Genomic DNA, 24,009 nt, shown 5'->3' with positions numbered 1-24,009 from the left:
CTAGGAAAGGGTTAATAATCCCTGGGGGTGTAGTTTTTGATTGTCTGCAGGCTGAGTTAAATTCTGCTGTGCTGAACTGTAATTAGCTAAAATGCTTTCTAATCATCATTTCCTAGATTTCTTAGCAAAAACATGCAATATTTACAAGAAGTCTCTTGGACCATGTCTTTCTAGCTCACACTGATTGACAACTGGGTATAAAATATCAATTCCCAAAGTACTATATTTTTTTAAAAAAATTGGACTTTAAATACAGTTTTATGATACTGATATTTCTGAGTACTGATGCTGATGCTTTTGAATGAGATTTTTTTCACAACTGGAAATTGGGTGTGCAAATTACCCTTCATTTCATAGAGTCAACAAAGTTGGAAAACACCTCCAAGATCATCCAGTCCAACTGTCCACTTACCACCAGTATTTCTCCCCTAAGCCATATTCCTTTGTACAGCATTTATTTGTGTAATGTAAATAAGCCTTCAGCTTAGTCGTCATCATGATGTAGTGGTCAGAGTTGATCGTTTGTCTGAGCTCAAGGAAATCCGGAAGGCTCTCTCCTTTGTAATCCTAAAAGCCAGTGCATGCCACTTTACCTGCTGAGGGTTGCATCTTGAACTACTGCTTTGATGGAGAATTCACTTGTTGCCCCTCAGTGGGTTGTTTTGACAACTCCAGCTCGTAGCAGTGACTCTGCGTCCCATCGCTGCTAATGACATATCCAGGAAACTTGTCTTTGGCCTCAGATTGCTTCAACAGGTCCTGACAAATTCTCGTACGGTGTTCTTTCTGTTCCTGGGAGAGCATCTGTGGGACCCGCATGGTGCAAGCATTGTGATATTTCAGCATTACAACCATCCTTTCCAACACATTGAAGCTGATACTCAACTCTGTACACAATTTCCTGGTCATAATGCAGATGAACTGATTCTAATGCTCTTCCTTTTGGGGTGTGATGACTGTTCATGACTGTCTGAACATGGTTTGTGTTTCACATTGCTGTCATCCCTGCAGAAGAACACCACCCACCACCTCACTGTGCTCACATCCATTGCTTGGACTCCGTAAATGTTCAGTAAATGTCAGTGGGTGCGTTTTTTTTCTACATAGAGGAATTCAGTTCCACCCCTTTGCTTCTTACGTGCTTCCATGGCAGATGCCATTCTGTCAGAGTGCCCCTTTGCTGCCATCTGTTGCATGGTAACAAAATTTAGCAGAATATTGGTGGAAAGGTTCAGCCTCTACTGCCATATCACCAACATCTATGTCTGACATTGTAGGCCAAGGTGATAAAATAGGAGGTATTTCTTTCAGAGCAGCACTTTTGTAATAGAAGCTCACTTTGTTTTGAAGTTAGTGTTATAATGATTTGCAAAACTGTAAATGAGCATCATCATTTAGGAACCTAGAATTATTTGCCTTACTTAATGCAATTTCCTGACAGGAGCAATGTATGGGAGAAGAGCCAAATATTAACACAAACAAAAACCCTTTGATTTATAGTAGTGGACAGAATTTCTATAAATACAACAAATATCCAATTCTTTAAGAGAGTCTCCTTTTATTGTTGCTAATGAAAAAAGGCTAATTGAACTTTGATTTTGCATGCTTTACTGAATCTTGCTGACTATTCTAGTGCTATAACCAAAAACAAAGAAAGAGCAAGCTGCCACTTTGTATAGCTACGTCAGATAGCTTACAATTTAAATCATGCTTGTGCTAAATTTAATAAGAGTGAGACCACTACTTGTCCTTTGGCTGCATATATTGGTCCAAATACTTAGAATGCTGAAATACTGAGCTTCTACAAAAGAGAGATTTCACTTAATAAAAGCCAGAGACTCAGTCTGCATGAAGATCACAATTACCAGAATACGAAATTATCCTAAACTCACATGCTGGGTTTAAACTGCACTACATTAATTTCAACCCTCTGTGGATGTATAGGCCAAACATCAGTAGCCTGCAAGATTTGTTAAAAGCTTTACTATCCTAATTCACACTGGAGTATTTTAATGACAGCTGTTAAAATTCTCAGACTTCACATCCATATTCCCTTCCTCGCAGACACCTGTAATGGTTTTCATCTGTTTTCTTTGTTATTCCCTCTGCTCATTTAAATGTAATGTAGGTTTCTCATCACTCCAAGTGGATTAACTTTTATATAAATTACTGAAATGCACAGATGCAGGCGTGTGTGCACACATATCCCAGAAGAGTAGAGGATAGAATTTTGGTCTGGAATGTACAGCAGGCTAAGAAAAAAACATGCAACAATCCTGATGTCTTTCTTTAAAACTTTAAAACAAAACTTCTTTTGCATGGCCAGTAAGGTCTGGCCTTCTGAAGCTCCTCCTGAGGTTTCTTTTTTCCCTATCTGTTCATAAATGAATACTGCTCCAGAATTGAAGAAATTCATTCTATTTACACTGTTGGTATTTTATTGCTTATCACAGGGTCTTTCCTCCTCCCCTTTCAGTCCATCTTTTATGATTTATGTTAGATAGAATCATGGCTTTGCTAACTTTTTCATGGGATGGATTGACCTTATTTGGAGGGTACTGCATTTCTCTAAGGTTTTATTCATTGTCAGGACCTTTATTCTGCAAACAGTGTGTTAATGAGAAGCACAAATTAGTGTTTTAATGTGATATCTGATTGAGATTCCTATTAAACCCGCCTTGATTCATCTCCAGTTTAGGCAGTTCAGAGTGCCAGCCTTGTACTTGCACTTGAGTTAGCTCACAAACAGCTTGGGTACAGTGTTTGGTAAAGCTGAGGCAGGGCTTCTGAACAGTCTGAAACTGGTATTAAACCATGTAAACTTTTCTACTGTCACAGCTCTGTTTCTTACAACACCTCACCCTTCACATTTTTGAAATCATGTTGGTACTGTGCAGTTGGACTCCACTGTGTGAGATCAGCTGAGATGTAGTCATTAAGAATCTAATCTACAGAAGATGCATGCTGCAATATTGGTCGAATTCAATTTTAGTAGGAAATCAGGCTTGTTATGTATCTCATTTAATTCCCTTACTCATTGAGCAGGGAGCAAAAGAATAACTTAATGTGGGTGAATGTTACTTGCTCTCTGCAAGCACTCCTCGCAAACCAGCTGCATTGCCTGCTTAGCTGGAAGAAAAGTCTACTGGCATGAAGGCTCTTGGCATTGGGTTTGCTTTTACAGCCCACATGTGAATCTGATAGGCTCCAGTTCATCAGACAAGCATAGCTTTAAGGATAAAGTGATACTCTGCACTTGGGTGAAGATGTGGTCCTTGTAGTTGCTGATGAGGATTGGGATAATGTGAGACTTAGGTGGCAAGGTAGTGGTCTCATGAGGAAAAAACGATAATGCAAAAATGTAACATATTTCCCTTGAACAAAGCCAGTTCTTATTTGTTTTGTCTTGATTTTAGCTAGTTAGAGAACTAGAAATAACATCCTGCTATTAGAGCTATGTAACGTGGCTTTTTAACTCCAACACTTTGACATCTTACAGAAAGCCATTATCTGACATACCTTAAAAGCAAAGAAGGGCATGTACCCAATAATAAAAAATATTGCTGCTTTTAGTGACACAGACCAGTAAGTAAAATATTACCCGTGCATTGTTTAATGTGTCAAAATACTGTTTAATGAGAAAAGGTATATAAATGCACGGAGCAGGGTAAGGCAGCTCCTAATACCTTCATTGCTGCCTGTCAGAAGATGACAGTCCTATCAGTAAATAAACAAGCCTGAAGGGATAAATAGACAGCTTATAGAAATTGCCTTCAGAGTGATCTCTAAATAGAGAAGATGCAGCTTAAGCCTGCAAATTTCAGTGCAGTTTCTTTGGCAATAGTAATATTCAAATATCTGAGGTGTCAAAAAATGTTTCCCTCTTTCTATTCTGTAGTTTGGGATTTGCAGTGTTTTTGGTTTTTTTATTTAAATATCTTCATTAAATATTAGTTCTGCCCATTAAAAAATTGTTTAGCCACAAGCATTATTCTGACCTGTAGAATTCAACCTACCAATGACACTTCTAACAAATACACTCGTTGGGTTTTTTCTTTCAGAATTCATGGGCCTCTTTCTCTTCCTTGAGCCGTATCAGAGCAGTACCATGAACAAAGTGCTGATCTGACCACTGGACGTGGTTCTGGGGTTTCAGCATAATGTTTTTGAGGCTCATTCCAATAATAAATTACTATTTTATTGGTGATTCTGCTAACATATGGCAAACATAAATTGTTTTTCCATAGTATAAGCAACATAGCTTCCATTAAATCTCTGCTAAGATTAAAGAGCAGTAAATTGCTGATAACCCAATTATTCATTTGATGTATTTTCTGTTGAATTATTTAACACCTTCTTTTCTATCTTAACATATAATCTACTTTAGAAATACCACTACTAATCAGGTTACCAAATTTTATATCGTATGTTCGGATTTATTTATTTTGAATCTGTATGTGATGTTTACCTGAGAAGCAATAAAGGCAGACTCAATTTCTGATAAATTAATGCGTGAATATTAATGTAGCAGATGTTTTTTAAAGTGCTTGCCAAAACTGACGATGTTTAAACCAGGACATTTGGCAAAAACAAAGCAAGAAGCTCATGAAAATATCTGTAAAGGAATAATAGCTGTTAGAAGTCAGAAACCTTAATTCTTTACAGATCTGGAAGTAGAGCTTGCTTTGCTGATAGCTTGTTGAGCTGTGAATTCTTGATTGTGTACCTTATCCTGTGCTTTCAGGAAAGTGCTCACTGCTGTATGTAGCAAACAGGAGCAAAGGTCGAAAGCGTGAAGGTAAGAAGAACATGTAGCCATAGTGTTCCTCTGTCTCATTTTGCTATGCACACTTTGCAAGGCAAAATCTCTGTTTAATGGTTAAGGATAGAAGTTTGAGATATGGAGAAGAAGGGAGCAGGAGAAAGGTGGCAGTTTATTTTAAAAGACATATTAAAACCTGTACTTAATTTGTGTCTGTTTTATACCATTCCAATTAGCTAAATGGTGGTGCATTTGTTTTAATGTACTTACCCAAGCAATCTGTCTGCTAGTTGCTAGTTTTTACTTACAGATTGAATTTTGGTGCCATCATCTGTTGAGAATGTATAATGGCAACACGGGTCGGTCTGGATCCTGAAACATCTCAGATTGCACGACATTGCTTGTTGTGTGTTTTGCATGTAACTTCAATTCTTGTACTCACAGAAAGGCCTTATGTATGCTGTTTTTGAAATATATATATTTATGTATGTATATACATACTCTGTAGCAGTCATTGTCTCTTGGGTTGGTTGTCACATGTGAAAACCAGTAAAGACAAAGCAGAGGTTTTACAAGGTGATGAATGGGACAAGGTAAACTACATAATAGCGTCTCTGAGTTGTGTTTTTGTAGCCACTTTGTCAAAAACAACAGTCTTTTCTTAAATTGGGCAGTAAGTTTACGTGTTGTAGTTTGGAAACTTCTGTCTTGTTTTCATGAAGAGTTTCATGAGCAAAACTATTTGAGGACAGTTAATACTGACTTAATTCTGCAGCTTTAGAAACTGGAGCTAAAGCTTCCATCTACTTTTCTGAGAGTATTCTGTGTTCTCCTCAGTAATAGCAATTACAGAAGGAGATATGAGTGGTTTCTTTGCATTAAATTCAGAAGGTCATCCAGAGACAAGGAGGTTCAGTGTGAGCCTTAATCGCTGTAGTACGTGCATACAGTGTATCAAACTTCTCTAGCTGTGATCAGAGGTGATAGGAAGGTTCCTTTCTACATATGTGGAATATGTAATAATTAATATGCTCATTGTCAGTGGGTGATGAACTTCTTTCCATTCATCACTTCATTCTCAGCCTCAGTCCAACCAACTTATTCCATATTACCAACTTTCATTCCTTACCAACTTTCTTCATATGTGATGAAGATCATGTCAGACTTAAATTGTTGAAGTTTGAGTGAAAGTCTGTGTCTGAGTTGATTGTATTCTGGTAAAAGTCAGTACGTCACCTTCAGGCAGAGTATCTGGCAGGCGTATCTGCTTCTCTTCATTGGCAGTAGTGTGAGCTCAGACAGATTCAGCTGGAAATGCTGCCGTAGAGATTTGAGCTTTGCTAAGAATGGCTCACGTGTAATATCTCCACGTTGTCACAAAAGAAACTCCGTGATGAACATTTACAAAATCCTACCAAAATAAATAACCTACAAAATATGTGTTATAACTCAGTGAAAGGTCTGTGCCGCACTTTAAGCTGCTCAGGTGAACTCAAAACTTGTCACTGATTTTTGCACTCTCTTAATCTTCCTGTTTATTCTGTGCTTCATTAAAGTCAATCTCTGCAGGACAAACTGTCACTCAGGCTGGGCCTGTCCTGCTGCTCGCAGCCTCTGGGGAGCACCCTTCATCCTGATAAATGGTCTATGAGGAGAGCACATGTCAGAGAGAAGCCCTCTGTGAAGCTAAATAGATTAGTCTCTTCCCTCTGAAGGTCTCAGTGGAATGCAGTAGGCACAATCGTTAAAGCAGATTTGGAATACGACGCTGAGTTCAGAAAGATACAGATTGGTTCTAGTAAATTTTTAAAGGGAAAACTTGCAGCACGAAGCTTTCACCACCAGAACGGACACTGCGTTGGCCCAGAAGTTACTGAAATTGTTCTTGTTGGCTTTTTCATGGAGTTTTTGCTTCACTGGAAATCGGGGTGACCTCAGGTATTTTACAGCACTGGCTCTATCTTCTCATCCAGTGCTTACTGAGCTGATGCTTTTGGTCTAAAGGAATTCCCTTTGGTTAGGGCAAGCTTAGCCAGACCTCAGTTCTTAGTGTCAATAGTTTTACTGTCACATCCTTTTTCCTGTATTACTGAGTGGGAATGGAGAGGAAGGGCTTTCAGAGCTTTTCCCCACGTCTGTTTGTGTCCCGAGCAGCCTTTTCTCTCAGCAGAAGTTTCCATTCCTCTGCTTTTGTGATTATTCACCATTTTGCAGATGTTTGGTAATAAAAAAAAAAAAAATTGGTAATGGAAAAAAAACCAAGTTTCAAAATAGCATGTTGAAAACTTTCATAATCACATGATACTATTGTTTCTAAACTGGATCTTGTTTTTTGCAGCATTAATACATGTTCTGTCTGCCTGGGAATATTTGGTAGACAATAATGGCAGTGGTAGTACAAAAGCTGAAAGAGGTAACAAGAGGGAAAGAGTTCTGGGAGACTCTTTTAAACTCTCTTGTATTGTTGTTTATTTAAATGCAAATCTTTCAGTTAAAAAAAAAAAAGGAAGAAAAAAAAAAAAAGAAAAGAAAAAAAGGAAAGAAATGTCCAAAATCTGATAAATATTCAGTAGCCTTGGTGGATTCATGAATGTGAAACTGCAGTTATGGAAACTGTGAGTCAGAGAGAAGTTGGCCAGGAAAACAGAACACGTTGATATTTTTTTCAAAGGAAGAACAGAGTGTAGCAAGCTCTCAAAATAAGCCAAGGCCCACAGTGTATCTTCACGTCCTGTAACTGTGTGCTTCAGAAGTCAGCCCTTAAAAATAATCCATGTAGGAAAAAAATCCCGTTGGTTATCTTCTGGCAGACCGAAGCAGTGCTGAATTCAGACAGCTATAATTAGTGCAGCCTTCTGCTTTGCAGTCAGTGCATGACAAGGGGCGGTGGAGGCGCGGTGTCTTGTGTTAGCAGGGCGTTGTTGTGAAGGCTGGGAGCAGGTCACCGTGCACAATTGCAGTCAGGAGCAGGGCATCGAAATGCCATTCTGCTCTGAGTGCATTGTTTCAGATTCAGGGAAAGTAGCCCTGCCTGGGCTGAGATGGTCAGGCTGAACACAGCCTGATGTGGGTAGGCAGAATAGCTCATCTTTCTGTCTGTCTGTTAGTGCTTGTTTGGTGTGTCTTTCACTCCCTGAGCAGTGTGAGACTTGGCTCTGCTATCAATGTGTTAATGACTTAATTCTTTAAGTTTAAAATGTACTCGACGTATTTAAAAGAATCTCTCTGTTTCCAGAGTATCAGCAACAAAAATATTTCCGAAAAGAGGCCTACAGGAAAGCCTGGATGCATTTTTACTGAAGTGTCATGAATGTCATGTTACTCCATGGCTTTATTGCTAAGCTGTTTAATTACACTACTTACACTTGGGACACTACCAGCTAGAAAGGATGCTAAAGTTTGTTTGCATTAAATCAACACAGCATAAACAGAACTCAGAACGCATCTTTGTGCCTTAGGTAGAGGTTACAGCAATCTGTGGTTTAGCATTTGCTGTGTTTTAGTATTTTTCTTTTTTCCATGTTTCCATGTATCTCATGAGTTCGTTACACGTGCAATATAACATGAGCTTGATTAGCATTACTGGTGTTATGTCCTTTGCTTGCAAACTCTGCCTGTTTTATTACTGAATTATATGTTTTTAGCAATATTATTTAGAAAAATGTCAACAGATGCCTGGGATTTTTTTTCTGTTCTTACTCAGCTCAGTTTAAATTACTGTTCAAAGATGAGGTCAAATACAGTGCTGTAAACTCTATGTACTGCCTTAACAGTTACTTAACATTGACTGGGACTGGCCAGAAAATAGACAGAGATCTGTGCCATTTTGATACACAAAACATACTCGTTTTTTGAGTACTGCTTTAGGAGAAATGAATTCTCTGCTGTAGTTGAGGGCACAGAGGGTGCATTTTCCTACATCAAGGACTGATGCTTATTTGGAATTATTTAATGTCATGCAAGAAATCCTTCTTTTTTTCTTTCTCCTTTTCTGAATTAGGTAGAAAAAATAAATGTACAGTCCTTCTGGAAACAAGCACTTTGTCTAACAAGTAGGGCAGAAGAAATTGTTCTGTTCAGGTTGGTTTTTAAAAAAGGAGAAATTACTTAGAGAGCGAATCTCGCAGCCTGGGTAATAGGAATTTTGTTTGATGCAGCTGCTGGTGAGGAGTCTGATGTCAAAATGCTGTGGTACATATAAGTAGCAATCAGTAAAGATGAATTATTGAGGGGACAGCATAAAAATGGACGAGTATTAAAGTAGAATCCATTCACTATATAAGCACTAAAGAACACATATGAATTCCCAGCAAATTTACAGTGACGTGTTTGAAATCTCAATTTATGTGCATACAAACAAAGCGTGAGGAATATTTTAATCTCCAGATGCAAATAAGCTGCATATAAGTTTTAACTAAACTGTATGAACTAACTGTTAAGGATCAGGTACTTTCAAACTTCCTCAATGTGTGAAAGCAGATGTGTGAGTGCAAATGATTTAGATGATTTTGTCAGATAAATAACAACATCTGGAAATGGAGTGGTGTCAGTTAGGGAGCAGCGCTTTGACTGACTGCAACCTGGAAGGTGGAGATGAGGGAGTTTAATAGCAGCAGCTCTCCCTGTGCAGCTCTTGGAAGGTTTTAACGTGACTCCAAGGTAGAGAGCAGATCTGTAGTAGAAATGCTGGCAAAAGGAGACAGACTGATTCAGGCAGTTCTGTCTGCTAGACACCAAATGCATTCTGAGGCTACAAGTGACCGTTTGAAAAACATTCTTGGCCAAAACCAAGCGGAGTCTCTACAGCAGAGGGGGCAAAGAGAAAGTCTCAATTAAATTGGGTTGCCTAAAATTCTTCAAGAGGAGGTGTGCATGTGCTTTCCCAGGTGCTATGGTATGATACCTTCTGCTTTTTCTGTCTGCAGAAGCCAAGTCCCAGCAGTACTCTGGGATCCTGGAGAGCCCAATAAGAGTTGTCATCCCAAACCCACTGGCAGAGAAGTCATCCCACAGAGTGGAAGAAGAGGAATAATCCTTACCTGTAAATTCAGATAGGCAAGGCCTCTAAGATGTTTTGCAGCTAGGGCAAAAGCTGAGGTCAGGAACTGGGAATGCCAGGAGTGCTTGGAGAGCAAGTGCCTGTGGGATGGTAAGGAAATGCTAAGTACAAAACTGAGAAAAAGGGATGATCTCTCTGAAAATACTAGAATGATCTTATTAACCTACGATTGCCCATGTCTGAATAGATACAAGCGTAGGAAGCTTTTAATAAATTAAAAAGGAAGAGCAGAGTTGTTTTTTTAAGGCAAAAAGTGACGTGCATAAACCTGGGAGTGAGATCATGCACCTCTTTAAGCCAGTGATAAAAAAACTTTTTGACTTTAAGATGAAGGTTTTTACCCACATGTTGATGAGCAGAGAGGCTGGTAAGAGCAGTGGCAATTATGCACTGTGGTGGTGTGTTCTGATAGAACAGTGATGTCCTTTGAGAGGTGGTGATGAAGCCATTCAGTGCAGTATAGGTATAGACATTCTCATTTTTGGGATGTTCCTGCTGTGTGACAATGACAAACATTGTTGCAGGGTACAGCAGGGCAGTAAGATAAAATAGCTTTCTGGAAGCTACACAGTACAGACAAAACCAGAATTTAGGCACACCTAAATGCATTCTACTAAATGCTCTAAGTCTCCATGCTGTTGTCACATACAAAGGTAATTACATGTTTGAAGCTTCCCTGCTAGCTGCTTGTGGAGCTGTTCAAGAGCCCATAGGTGAGGGGGGAGCGAGACTGTGAGTCTCTCATTGTTAGAAGAAACAGGGTGAGCAAATGCCACGTGCAGAATTAGTGCTCTGATTAGCAGAAGAAAGAACTGAGTGCTGCTGTTTAAAGTGAAATTGACAAATTGGAGGATTATTAATCCACAGAATGTAAGAAAATTGCTGTAGGTGTTCAGGCCCTCCAGTGTTTGGAGTCTATTGCTTTCAGGTACAGTTGGATTTCGTGACTGTAGTGTGCAGATAGTATTAAAATCCATTTGTGCCAACTGTTTGAAATACAGCCTGTTGTGAATGCAGTGTTAAGCATTGTGGGAGCTGGGAACATTATGAGAGAAACAAAATGTTGGTATGGCCATTTAGCCCTTGTTTGAGACGCTGAACTACACAAGCAGAAGGAGATAAAAAGGAAAAAAAAACCCTGAAAATCTGGATAGGTGGAAGTTCTAGCAAATCACTGATTACTTAATGGTATCATTTGCCTCAAAGACAAAAGCATCCTGTGTCTTCGTTCTGCTGCTGGAGTTTAAGTTCAGAATATTCATGTTCCTTGCTGTTTCCTTTCCTCCAACACAATTAAAACATCTCCTGCCCTATAGTCAGCAATAAAAGAAGCACGTTGATACTGCTTTCAAATGCATGTATTATCTAGAAGGCAAGCCTATGCAAAATGTTTTCCAAATGAACTTGGTTAAAATTTCAGAATAGATGGATGTGAGGTGGGAATTTCTAGCGTGCCCAGTAATAACAGAAAAGTAAAAACTATATATCTGTTTTAGCCACATATCTCTAAAGAAGAAGGAAAAGAAACAGTGTAGAAAAAGTTATATACCATTAAAGCATTTAATGCAGATTGCCATAAGGCAAGATAACAACACTTGAATGTTATGAACTGCAGAAACTCTATAAACACATTATATTTTAAATGCTTAATCTGTTTTACAAACTATGTACATTATTCTGCTAAATAAGATGAATTGGGATTCAAGAAGCAGCACATCCTGACAAATGTCCTCCTAAAGGCATCCATTAATATAAATCAACAGTAGCAATTTTGTTTGATCATTTATTTGCAAGAATCATTAAGGTTTAATTAGCATAATTATTCCCTGTGGGACTGCATGTCACATAAATGACGAATGGCATTATCAATATTTAAAGGATAAGTATGTAATGTTCAGAGTACTTAAACAGTACTCTGCAGGTGGTGTCCAGCTGCAGCAAATTAGGTTAAGTTTGATTTCTAAATTGTAGAAATGTAATTCCAGATGAACTGTTCATTTCAAAAAGTACCAAGCCTGTGTACTGCACAAAGCATCAGCACACGACCAACTCTGTGTGGAGTTCCTGCAGTGTGTGCGCATCATCTTCTGATTTCAGGTGAGCAGCTCGCCTTACTTGATGTATCAGGTGAGATGCATTGATGCAGGGAAGTAAGGGAAGGATGAGAGCTCAGCTGTGGGGTGGGAAAGTGAGCAAACTTTTGGTGCTGGGGAGCCCCACTTCTGGTGACACATGCAGTGGAGGAGGAGGGTGCGAGGTGGGGAGCCTCATGCTGAGCTGCCACTGCCCAGCCAACTGGTGAACTGCGTTTCTTTTACCACCAACTTGCTGTTTTACCAGCAGTGAAATGTGTCATTAACCACTGTGTGCTCTTCTTTTCTCTGAAGGGCTCTGAATAAAACATGAGGGAATGCACTGAGCTGCCCCAGGACCCACAGATGTCCCTGCACAGGGCTGGGAAAGCAGAGCTTCCAGCAGCCCAGCACTGGTAGGGCTGACTGCAGGGCCAGGCGCCAGTGTGAGAGATCAGAATCAGTTTCACGTTGCTCTCAGCCCTTTCTGGGATTGACATTTCTGTTTATTGCCCTTCAGTTGTCCTCCCCATTAGTTCAGCCATGTTGTGGCTTAGGTTTGCAGTTACGGATTAGTTTGTTAAATTCTCTGTTAGACACTGAAGTTGGAACATGACATCTTTCTTAGTTTTTTCCCTCTCTGCTGAATTCCTCTTCCAAGTCCCTCACCTACTGAATTACCCACAAATGTTAAAATGAACTCTTTGGAGTTACTGTGTTTGATGGCATTGTGCAGGAATGAGAGAGGTGCCGCTTTCTTCTAAGCACTTCTCTTGCTGTTATCTTTGCACTCCAGTTAAGATACACGCAGGCACCTGGGTTTGGTGCTTCCAATGAAGTGGGCAGTGCAGGGTGTTGGTGCCATCCCACCTTTTTACTGGGTGCACCATTTACTATGGGGGCTACTATAAGGAAAAGGAATAAATAAATCAGAGCTCACATTGAAAAATCTGAATAAACTACATAAAGGCTTCTGGATGAGGTTTTGTGTGCTGAGCTTCCACACCCATCAACATGTAGATCCTTGGCTGGAAGTCAGCATTAATTTGCATCAGAAGGAGCTCATTTCTTTTGCTTGAATGACAGAATCACAGAGCTGAACTTAGGATCTCAACTCATTTTCAGTTTAACTGGGGGGACAAGAGTTTGGGAGTGCATAAAGCCCTTGCTGTGCAGAGCAGAAGTGCCATTACACAAGTAGTCATATGAAATCCTGTGTATGTGTTCTGCATCAGACATTTGCTTAAAAAAAGAGAGTGATTACAGGTGAAGCAGAAAGCCTGGTGATCGTAGTTTGTATATTCCCCTGTGTTTGCTGGTTGGATTAAAAAGAGCATGGTGGACATGGTGCTCTAATTATTTTTTAATCATCGTATGCTAGCAAAGTTGTGCCAAATGCAGAGGAAAATGCCCTGCTCCATAACCCGTGCAGATCCAGCAGCCCATCAGCCAGCTGGCAGGGAGCTCGGAGTGTGCTGTGTGCTGTAAGAGCTCATTTCCCAGCTCACTGAATGGAACACATTCCTGTTGGATGGTGTACGAAACCTGGCTGGTGGTGGGGGTGTCGTCATTGTCTTTTTTCAGGATATCTGTACGAAGGAATTGAACTGCAGTACAGATTAAAATATGAAGGAACTACAGAATACAGGGCGCTTACAACATGACTAAGCAGGATAAGAGAAGCAGAAAGCCACAGACTTGGTATTGGTGGGAGTAGTAATAATAGGACAGAAACACACAGGGAAGACATGAAAGAAATGGGCAGTGAGCCCAAGCGAGTGCCCACATTGAGCCTGAACAAATCCTGAGTGCTGTATCAAAGACCTGAAACCGAGTGAAGAAAAATGTCCTGATTTTCTGCTTTTGTTTCAGTGTCCAGAAGGGTTTGGTCTGCAAGGTTCAAGAAGTACCTGCATTTAATGCCAATATGGAAATGAAGAATTGCAAGTATTGTATAGAGGTAAGACTGTGGGGTGAAAACATGATTTTGTCAACACATAAGCTAGAAGGGATTGTCTCACCCATCTGCATGCACAGAACAGAATCAAATGAAGTTGTGCTACTCTACAGTTCCTAAATATACTCCCAGCAGAATAGCTGAGGAGTTGTGTTGGTGTTATCCTGCTCTTATAACAATAATCATTGTGCATACAGCCACTGAGATCCTCCGTATAAGAAACTTCAGAGTGTAACATCTGTGGAGCAGAATTCACCCGTTGTGGTCTTTGGAATGTATGTAACCCTGTTATTTTAAAAACTGTTTCCTTGGCGGAATCAGCACACACCTTAGGTGCTTTGAGAGCTTTATAAGTCAAGAATTGATGTTAATAAGAAATAAAGAACTCTGAGTTTACCTAGAAATACATGTTACATGTAGATACAGGTTACTATAGATAAAAATTCTGATTTGTTCCATTATGTTCCATTACTGATAGGAAAATAGGTGGGGAGGTGAGAACCTCATTGTGGCCTTCCAATATTTAAAAGGAGAGTATAAACAGGAGGGGGTACATCTGCTAACGAGGGTGTATAGTGATAGGACAAGGGGGAATGGTTTTAAACTGAGACAAGGGAGCTTTAGGTTGGATATTAGGAGGAAGTTTTTCACACAGAGCGTGGTGAAGCACTGGAACAGGTTGCCCAAGGAGGCTGTGGATGCCCCATCCCTGGAGGCATTCAAGGCCAGGCTGGATGTGGCTCTGGGCAGCCTGGGCTGCTGGTTGGCGGCCCTGCACATAGCAGGGGATTGAAACTGGACGGCCATTGCGGTCCTTCTCAACCCAGGCCATTCTATGATTCTATGTTGGTCTTTGGATGCTGACAGCTTTAACTCTATCAGAACAGCTGAACAGAGATGGAAACCTACAGGTGAGCCAGAGAAATGCTGCCCCTGAAGATGAGTTTCTGGTCATGTCCTCCTAAGACGATCCTTTTTGGCCTGAGATGCTCCATTTATTCTCTTTGTGCTTTGCAAACTCAATGCTGTAACTAAATATTAAAACATCATCAGGAACAGCTGCACTTTTGCTGAGTACATCTAAAGCACTGACTGTCTTCGTTCCTTGTAGTACTTTTGTTTACAGTCCGTAATCTCATAAGTAAAAGGTAACTTCTGCCTGCTGCTGCGCTGGCACAGATTTTCCCCTCTCTTGCAGAATAATTGAAAAAAAAAATCATTATTATTTTTAGTGCTCAGATTTTCTTGACAGTGACAGCCCATTGGCTGCTAAATATGCTGTTCCATCCATCACCCACATCAGGGAAAGCAGGCAAGTGCTTCTCTGTGACTTACCTGGGTCTTTAGCAGATCAATACCACTGCTCAGACGTTTCAGACCCTTTCCTGTTAATTCACATTTATCTTTTCATCTGAAGAAGGTAAATTACCTCACAGTGACACTGTTATCCCCCACAGTGGATGTACTGTTGCAAAGTCAGCACGACCCACATATCTTTTCTCAGCTGGAACGCATTTTTCACTGTCACATGGCAGGATCTGCTAAAATGCCCTGGAAAAGTAAACCTGCGGAGTGGCATCGACTTTCTCATTCGGTGACCTTACCTGCTGTGAGCTCCTGCGTCACCTTCAATTTAAGAAGCTGAAGCAAAGGGAACCACCTCTATCCCTGTAACGCTCTATTTGATCATGTTTGTCATTGGCCAAATTCTCATTCCTCAGCAGCGTTGATTTCAGCAGTGATGAGCTGATCACTGATGGTGCTACTGGGACTGAAAACTGCAGCATTTGTTAATGCTGTGTTATCCTGAGGAAGGACTGTGCGTGCTCCTGGCTGCACAAAGCCTTTCAGGCCCTGGGGCTGTTTGATGCTGTAAGAGGAAGGTATGTACAGCAGTCACTGACTGTCTGGCTGCAGCCAGACTGCTGCAAGGAGAGGTGCTGTATGGAACAGCAGTTTATGATAGTTATGCAGCTGGGACTTTTTGCTTTCCAAACTGCAGCAAAGCAGACGTGTCTGTGTCTGTTATCATTAGAACAAGTTTGGCTGTAAAGGGCCTAGTGTAGCTGGTTGCAAAACAAGTCCATTCTTACTCTGTTCTTTCAGATGTGTTGAGCAGCTCTGTCCCAGGACTGCTCTGTTCTACAGCTTAAATCTGTGCATCTTTAAGCGAGAAACATGTTGGTGCCATCAGGACAGGGAAAAGTAGGCCTGCTTCCCACACAGTGCCAGATCGCTTTGTGGGAAGGCCCTGCTAGGAGAGCAAAGCAGGTGGCTTCTGCGGGTGGGGGCGGCTCATCCACAGAGGTGACCTTGGAGGGGAGAAGGGACGCATCAGTGACACCGGGCGCCTGCGCTGCCAGCAGGTGTGCGGATGGCCCAGGGGAGTGTGAGTTAGTGAGCAGGAGGGCGCTGTGTCCTGTGGGCTGAACTGCTGGGGGCACAGCGGGACACCGATCCGGTGGCCGTAGACAGGTCTGGAGATACAGGGCAAAATGACGGCGGGAGCATTAGGGCCTGGGGGAGGCGCTCGAGGACGCGATGAGACCAGCGGTTCCATTACTTTGTTGAAGGGTAGGAGTGGGGCCAGGGGCACACGGTGGTTTCCGTGGGGTTTCTGCAGCGCTTCTCCTCCCCAGCACGCGGTGGCTGCAAGGCCAGCAGGTCGCTCCTTTGTTTGCCATTTGCGCGCGCCACGTGTCTGCGGCCTGCGGGGGAGCACGGAGAGTCACGAACCGCCCCGAGGTGCGCGGGTACCAGAACTGTCTCTGCCCGTATTTCCGCTATGCGCTACAAGCGCTTCGCGGCACGCCTCAAACGCGTGGCAAAGCTTCCCGCGGCCCGGCCCGCAGCACAACTGCCGTCAGGCGGCCCCGCACCGCGCTCACAGGGCGCCGTCGCCCTCGCTGACCGGAAGTCGCCGCTCGCTTCCGCCGCCGCATTCCGCCGTCGCCGTGGCGACGCGGCGCGCGCTCTGCAGGAGGCATGGTGAGCGGGCGGGATGGCGGAGTCGGGGCCCGGCGGGACGGCCCGGCGCACCGCCGCTCTCTTGTCTCCCGCAGGCGTCCGCGTGGCACGGTGCGGGGCTGCCGCCGGCGGCGGAGGAGCGGGGCGCGCTGCTGAGGGCCGCCAGGCTGCGGGCGGCGGTGGAGCGGGAGCGGCGGCTGGAGGAGGCCGTGCGGACGGTGAGAACCGCGGGCGGGGCCGGGCGGGGCCGTGCGGAGCCGTGGGGCGAACCGGGGCGGCCGTCCTCGTTCCGCGCAGGGAGAGGAGCGGAGGCGGCAGAGGGAGCGGCGGCGGCTGCAGGAGGAGCGGCTGGCGGCGGAGCTGGCGCGGCTGAAGCACGAGAAGCTGAGCGATGAGAAGATGAGGCAGCAAGTGCGGGAGAACAGGTAGAGCCGCCCGCTGCCTGCTGCTGCTTCCCGCCCTGCGAATGCCGTTTGCCCTTAGGCACCGGGCTGCTTACAACGTGATACGCTTTATCTTTTTTTTTCCCCTCTCTCAGTCTCGAACTTCGAGAACTCGAGAAGAAACTAAAATCTGCATATCTGAACAAAGAGCGAGCGGCGCAGATCGCTGAGAAGGAAGCCATAGAGTTTGAGAAAATGGTAATCCCACGCGTCCTGCCTGCGCTGCTTCCAAATCCTCCTCTGTGTGCAGCAGCCGGCGGCGTGCCGTGGCACAAGGCTCACCTGGCGCTGTGGTGAAGGCAGCCGTGTGCAAAGCTGTGTGATGGGACGCGGCGGTGATTTCACTGCTCCTTAATGTTGGTGGAGGTTAAATGGAGGCGCTGTGTTGTTGTACAGTAAGCAGTCATTGCAGCAAATCCTCGGGGACAGCGGTTGGAAATGTCACTGCTGTTAAACACGTCTGAGTAACTCTATAAAGACCTGTGGGCTTCTGTGTGCGTGTGATGGCAGCGATCAGGCAGAAGATTCTGAGTGCATTGAAGTTTAGCACAAAATACAACTTAAGCAAATTGCTGTAAAGACATCTCTTCTGCTGAGGATGTTCTGCAAAGTCCTGCTACGTTCTAGTTATCACACCAACATGAGCTCATTTCACTCCTGCTGAATGCTCTGCTTGGTCCTAGCAGTACTTACAGCTGCCTTCAAGTTGCTTATATAACGGGGATTCTCTCCAAGGTTCTTCCTCCTGAGCTGAGACATTCTACATGGTGAGGCAGTGAGCGTGTGGAGAGGGGAGACTGGTTTCATTGTGCAGTGTTCCTTCCCTGTGCTGTGTAATTTTTTAAGTGGAAGTAATAATGGGAGTAAAAAGGAGTCTTTTATAGCTTTTTCTTTTATTTTCTCCTGTAGAAACGTGAGGCTGAAATAGCCCAAAAGATGAAAGAAGAGTATGAAAGGGCAGCAAAAGAAGAAAGTTTGGCAGAACTGAGGCGAAATGAGGAGAAAATAACTTATCAGCAAGAGCTGGAGAAGCAGCTTGAGGAACAGGAGCGGAAGAAGCAGGGAGTTTATGACGAGTTTCTGAAAGAGAAACTCATGATTGATGAAATCATAAGGAAGATCTATGAGGAAGATCAAAAGTTTGTAAACTTGAATTTCTATTGTTTTTTAATTTGCATATAGTTCCTTATAGGATTACAGGCTTTATTTCCTTGGCTAAGGGCCATTTCAGCATATCATTCCTATTGAATAAGTATTTATTGTCCAATTTTAGAAAAAAGAAGTTGACTTGCATGAATTTTGCTGTTTTATGAGCCAGAATATTCCACTTATTTCAGTCTGTCTTGTGTCCTTGTACCCAGACAGGAAATCAGCTTATGTTCAAGGTGCTCTCACTGCACCACAAATGGCTGCCCGTCACAGATTTCCACCTCGCCTCCCATCCCTGCTTCCCCATGGTACATGTTGTGTGCTGGTCCTATGGACACACATAGGGAAGGAGGTTTCTGGGGGCAGAGTGAAAGCGAAAAGAGTTCCATGTAAATTTAGAACAGGTTCAGAGCTTGTGAGGCACTTGGGCTGCTGGGCTTCATTCTCTGTGTTCTGTTTGAATGGAGCGTGTATAAAACAGCAGCAGTGAATACCAGTGTGTACAGCCTGTCCTCCTGAGTAAAGGCATCAGACACAAGATTCCTTTTCAGAGGTAGTTCATTAATAAATATTTGCAATTTAGGCATCAAGTTTCCAGCTGAATGGGTAAGGATGGTCGTTTAAATCTTAGTCCAGAATATATTATTAATGGTGAGCATGTGGTCTGCTCAGCGTCACACCCCAGTGTGGTAAATAACAATACTCTCTTGTTTTTTACTTTACACAGGGAAAAACAGCTTAAGTTAGAGAAGATGAGAGCAACTCAGACATATATTGAAGCTTTTAAAAAAGAACAGGCTGTGTGGAGGCAGAGGAAACGGGAAGAGATGGAAGAAGAAAACAGGAAAATTGTGGAGTTTGCCAACAGTCAGCGGCAAAGAGAAGAAGATTGGACGGCCAAAGTTAGAGACATGGAGGAGAAAAAACAACAACTTCAGGCCATGGTATTAAAAATTAAAGTTGTAGAAAAACATATTGTGTATTTTTCTCTTTTACTTAGAAATCCTTCCTTCTTATAATAGATTGCCCAGAATCTAGAAAGAGAGCAACAGAAGCGTGACGAAGTGGAACGAATACGGCAGGAGCTGTATCTGGAAGAACAACTTGAGACTGATAGAAAGAAGGAGATGGTGAGTGCTGGGAGGCAGCTGAAGCAGTACCTGTGCTGGCTGTGGGGGAGCTCACTTTCCGTGGACTCCTGCAGACATGAATATGGGTATTTTGGCACTTGTCGGTACCAGGTTTTTTATTATGTAGACAGTGACAGCCCCTGTCATTTTTTTCTCTGAGAAATCAGATTGGCTGAAGATGAATTTTTTCAAACAATTTTCGGTATACAGCATCTGACTGAATTTTCTTCATAGGCAGAAATCGAGACGAGAATCAGGCAGCGCCTGGATTTAAGGCAAATGTACGAAGAGCAGTTAGCTTTGAAGAAGGTAGCGCAGCGAGCCGTGCAAGAGGAGGAAGAAGCCTTCAGACAGCAGATGCAGGCCAAGTTTGCAGAGGATGATCGTATTGAACAGATGAATGCTCAGAAACGAAGAATGAAACAGCTTGAACACAGAAAGGCTGTGGAAAAACTTATTGAAGACCGTCACAAACAATTCATTGCAGATAAAGTAAGAGAAGTTTTCAGTTTCACCCTTGGTCTGAACCAAACCATTTTAACGTGAAAAGTCTACCCTACATCAAGGCTGTAGGGAAAGGACAGGAGAACTGCAGAGAAATGGGGAAGGGGTGGGAAGCACACCCTTGTTGTGCTGGAAGAAAGGCATCTTTCTAGAGCTAAATTCTTAGAGCTTAAAAGGTTAGAGCCTGCAGATCATTGTATACCTGACATGCTCTGCAAATAGCTCTTCAAGAGCCATGAGATCAGCGACACAAATGTTGTCCAGCTCATCCTCCCTGATCAGCCAGCACAACTGAGGGTGCATAAAAAGGGGGAACCCAGCCCTGATTTCAGACTGTGTCCCCTTTTAGCATCTGAGGAAGAAAAACCTTTACATGAACTAAAAACATCTACTCTGTAGTTTTCAGTCTGCACACGTATAACGTGAGCTGTGGTTTCTGCACAAGAACACGTGTCTGTTTTTCTTTTCCTGGAGCAGAGCAGTGAAGCAGGAACAGACTGTGTTGTCTAGGGGCTGGCAAGGAACCCGAGCTTTGCTTACTAGTCTTTTAAAAAGGGCTTTTAAATAGCATAACTACAGCCCCATGTCTTGCTATTCAGTCTTCTTTTTTGTCGGAGATACTTCTTCTACTTAACATGTACTTTGTACTTTGGTTCTTTGATACACGCTTTTCATCCTTCTCATATCTATTTTCTTGTGACCAGGAGTCAAAATTAAATGAAAGTTCAAAATTTACTCCACAAAAAAACCAAAAAAAAACAAAAAAAAAACACCTCTTTAATCCTTAGTTTCTGTTGGTGGAAATAAATCTTCATGGAGCTGAAACTCAACAAAACTGGCTTGTTTATTGTAGGAGCATGAACTTGAAGAATGGCAGTTAGAGGAGAAAAGACAAGCAAACATTCGTGCAGTTGTTGAAGAAGAGAGACAGAAACTCCTGAAAGAACATGCATCTAAATTACTGGGTTATCTTCCTAGAGTAAGTGATTATCTGTTAAATGCTTTACATGTTTATTCTATAAATGGTTTTTTTTCTTGGCTAGTATAAGGTAAAGTTGTTAGCCATGTGAATTACATGGAGTGAGTGTCTTTATTGCATCAGCTCTTGTCTGCTCACCTCGGATTGGAAAGCAGATGAAAGAACACTGAGAAGCTTTGGGCTGTACTGTAGCCTTATTGAGGCCATGTGCAGAGCTTGCTGATTGCTTCCACAGCTCTTTGCAGATCCAAAGCTTTTGGGATACGGAATGTAATTTTTAAAGCAGAGCTTTTCCAGCTCCACTATAAGACAGTTTTGACCAACTTCTTCCATTTGGGTTTTTGGAGCAGTTATCTGTGTTGTTGGCTGCCTTGTTTGTCTTCTGTTGGCATGGAAACAAGGCCTCTTCCCTGTTACAGTGCAACAAACGGCAGGGCTCACAAGAATGTCAGTGCTCATTCTGTTCATCCTTGTCTTTTTAAGGGTTATAGAGATGGAAGCAACTCTAGTTACATGAATAAAGTACAGTTTATAGTACATTTCATCATCATGAAGATCACCTGATGGTACAAAGTGAAAGAGAGCTGCTTTTAGGATGTAAAGGTGCAATTAGAGGAGGGAAGGAGTTACTCAGATGTCTAAAGAAATTGTTTCCTGCAGTACTGAAACACATTGTAAACATAGCAAATGTTATTTCTAATCAAATAATTACTATACTCACTTTGTGCATGAATTGGTAAGACTTGGAAGTAGAGATTCAGAGAGTTAATTTCCAGTGAGGATGCAATGGAAGCGCAACACAAAAGGGCACGACTTTTGATGTAATTTCCTGCTTTGAGTTGACTGTTGTTGAACAGCTTTGGCTGTTGCAGTGTCCATGGCTCATATCTGCCCCATGGTACTGATGTCCTACTGTTCTTTCTCTGCTTTAATGAGACCTGAATAGGGTGTCACATTGCATGGGACTTCACTCAGAATGTATTGATGGCAAAGTTCTTCCTAGCTCTGAAGTCTCCAATACTACTTCAGCACGCCTGAATGTGGACATGAAGCCCCAGCCAAGCCAGTGCCTCTTTTCAGTGTAGTTTCTTGATTTTTTGCTAAACCTATAGATGTGCTCTGCTGCCTCTAGTCACTTTTATTAGAAACAGAATGCAGATAAACATTGTCTTTTGTATACTGCTTATGTGACAGTCGTTACTGATTCTCACCCCAATGTGCCTGAACAAAAAACGCAGTTCTAGGTTAGCACCAAGTACAGCAGTTAGAAATTCATCCACTGGGTCTTGGTGATGCTTTTCAGAGCTATTTGTTGTTTTGTTTTAGAGATAACACAGGTTCCAAGGTATTAGCTATACAATCGTTTCCATTAAAAAAATGCAGAGATCCATAATTATCTGTTTAATTTCTTTTTATCTTCTGTGGTGCTTCTTTCTCCAGGGAATACTCAAAGGAGAAGATGATATTAACATGCTTGGTGAGGAGTTTAGGTTGGCTTATCAGAAGAGAAGAGATAATCCATCTTCTGAAGAGAGCTGAAATTTCCACTGCCTGCCCTCCTGCTTTGCCACTAGATGTCATCTGATTGCTAATGCAAATGTCTACCTGCTGTTAACAGCAAGGAACTCGTTTTTATTCTCATAAAAGTCTCCATTTTAAGACTGGAGCTCTGAACTGAAGAACGGCTCATCTTATTTAAATGCACTTAAATTTTTCAGGAATAAACTGCTACAGATTTCTCAATAATCTATCAGCTAAATACAACTGAGTTAGTGATGAAGCAGTGTTTGAAAATGTTTTCTTCAGCCCACGGCAGAAACCTGAAGTAGTGCAAGTTCAGATGGGTGTCACATAACAGACAATACGATTATCTTAATGCACTGTTTCTGTTTGTAAGTTAACGAAGTATCTACATTTGCATTGTACTGTTAAATAACTAATCTAAAGGTAGGTAATACAAATCACTAATGGTAGATCACAATTACTTTTTCCACTGCTAGCTCACGTGATTGTGCTAGTAAAATCTGAGGTGTAATTCTCATTTTGAGATCAGAGTCATAGAATCATAGAATTGCTCAAGTTGGAAAAGACCTTAAAGATCATCAAGTCCAGCCATGACCTAACCATACTACCCCAACTCTAACAGCCCTCTGCTCACGTCCCTGAGCACCACATCCAAATGGTTTTTAAGCACATCCAGGGATAGTGACTCAATCACCTCCCTGGGGAGCCTATTCCAGTGCTTCACAACCCTATCTGTAAAGAAGTTTTCCTTGATATCCAGCCTAAACTTACCCTGGTGCAGCTGGAGGCCATTTCCCGTCGTCCTGTCACCAGTGAGAAGAGACCAGCCCTGCTCTCACTATAAGCACCTTGCAGAGTCATTGCTAATAGCCTCACTTCAAACAAACTTTGTGTGTCACTGTTCTACTAAATCACTCTCAGGAATCCACTGAAATAGCTGAGGTTTAACAAAGCTTCATTAACCAGCACGGGCTTTTATTACTCTTGTTCATTAGTGTACATGATACGCATGGTTCATCTACACCCGTATTTTTATTTAATACTCTGTTATAATGATGAGATGATAAACTTTTTCAGGAGATAATGCATGTAGAGCACCTGTGATATGGAGCCATTGCTGCTGACTGTATCCATTACCAGTATCTAATGACCACAGAAATATATGAATATTTATATTTATTTTTTTTACCTTGACTAAATAAAATAGGAACTTTCAAACAATAAGCTGTATCAGATTATAGTCACTCTGGCTTCTCTTTAGACTGAATGTTACCTTATTAACAGTTTTGAATGCTAAAACAGAAGAACAGATAACAAAGTTCACCTGCTCTGTGTGCCTCCTGGCTCCTTACAGAACAGACAGCTGGGCTCAGAACTTCACAGGAAATCTGTATTGCATGTGACATTCCAAAGCAGCCTGTCAGGCTTTTGAAAGTGAAATAATTTCAATGTTAGCAAAACCA

At 42.2% G+C, this 24,009-nt stretch overlaps 3 protein-coding genes across 10 annotated transcripts in view; 2 read left to right on the top strand and 1 right to left on the bottom strand.

The window, feature by feature from the left end:
• Window positions 1-5,269, top strand: part of ZNF280D (zinc finger protein 280D) — a 56,291-nt gene extending 51,022 nt beyond the window's left edge. The window contains exon 18 of one of the 3 annotated variants that reach the window (XR_008203948.1): window positions 4,769-4,779. Coding sequence is in view for 2 of the 3 variants with exons in the window: in XM_052672689.1 (XP_052528649.1) it covers window positions 4,769-4,876 (108 nt within the window). In the remaining variant the exon portion in view is untranslated. Of the gene's footprint in view, window positions 1-4,768 lie in introns of all 3 variants that reach the window. The other 2 variants (XM_052672689.1, XM_052672692.1) reach the window with 2 other exon arrangements.
• MNS1 (meiosis specific nuclear structural 1) overlaps window positions 1-22,586 on the top strand; it is a 27,090-nt gene extending 4,504 nt beyond the window's left edge. Inside the window, exons 3-12 of the mRNA XM_052672693.1 lie at window positions 13,766-13,853; window positions 16,913-17,035; window positions 17,115-17,242; window positions 17,356-17,458; window positions 18,170-18,399; window positions 19,137-19,353; window positions 19,432-19,539; window positions 19,774-20,031; window positions 20,897-21,022; window positions 22,463-22,586. Coding sequence (XP_052528653.1) covers window positions 13,766-13,853; window positions 16,913-17,035; window positions 17,115-17,242; window positions 17,356-17,458; window positions 18,170-18,399; window positions 19,137-19,353; window positions 19,432-19,539; window positions 19,774-20,031; window positions 20,897-21,022; window positions 22,463-22,561 — 1,480 coding nt within the window. The 3' untranslated portion in view covers window positions 22,562-22,586. The remainder of the gene's footprint in view (window positions 1-13,765; window positions 13,854-16,912; window positions 17,036-17,114; window positions 17,243-17,355; window positions 17,459-18,169; window positions 18,400-19,136; window positions 19,354-19,431; window positions 19,540-19,773; window positions 20,032-20,896; window positions 21,023-22,462) is intronic.
• Window positions 21,020-24,009, bottom strand: part of TEX9 (testis expressed 9) — a 20,698-nt gene continuing 17,708 nt past the window's right edge. For 4 of the 6 annotated variants that reach the window (XM_052672694.1, XM_052672695.1, XM_052672697.1 and 1 more), the window contains one exon: window positions 22,338-23,971. The gene's annotated coding sequence lies outside the window, so the exon portion shown is untranslated. Of the gene's footprint in view, window positions 21,583-22,337; window positions 23,972-24,009 lie in introns of those variants that run through there. The other 2 variants (XR_008203949.1, XR_008203950.1) reach the window with 2 other exon arrangements.

Source organism: Tympanuchus pallidicinctus, unplaced genomic scaffold (assembly GCF_026119805.1).
Source record: "Tympanuchus pallidicinctus isolate F22 unplaced genomic scaffold, pur_lepc_1.0 scaffold12, whole genome shotgun sequence".
In the NCBI taxonomy this organism is placed as follows: domain Eukaryota; kingdom Metazoa; phylum Chordata; class Aves; order Galliformes; family Phasianidae; genus Tympanuchus; species Tympanuchus pallidicinctus.
This window is presented reverse-complemented; position numbering and strand designations above follow the sequence as displayed.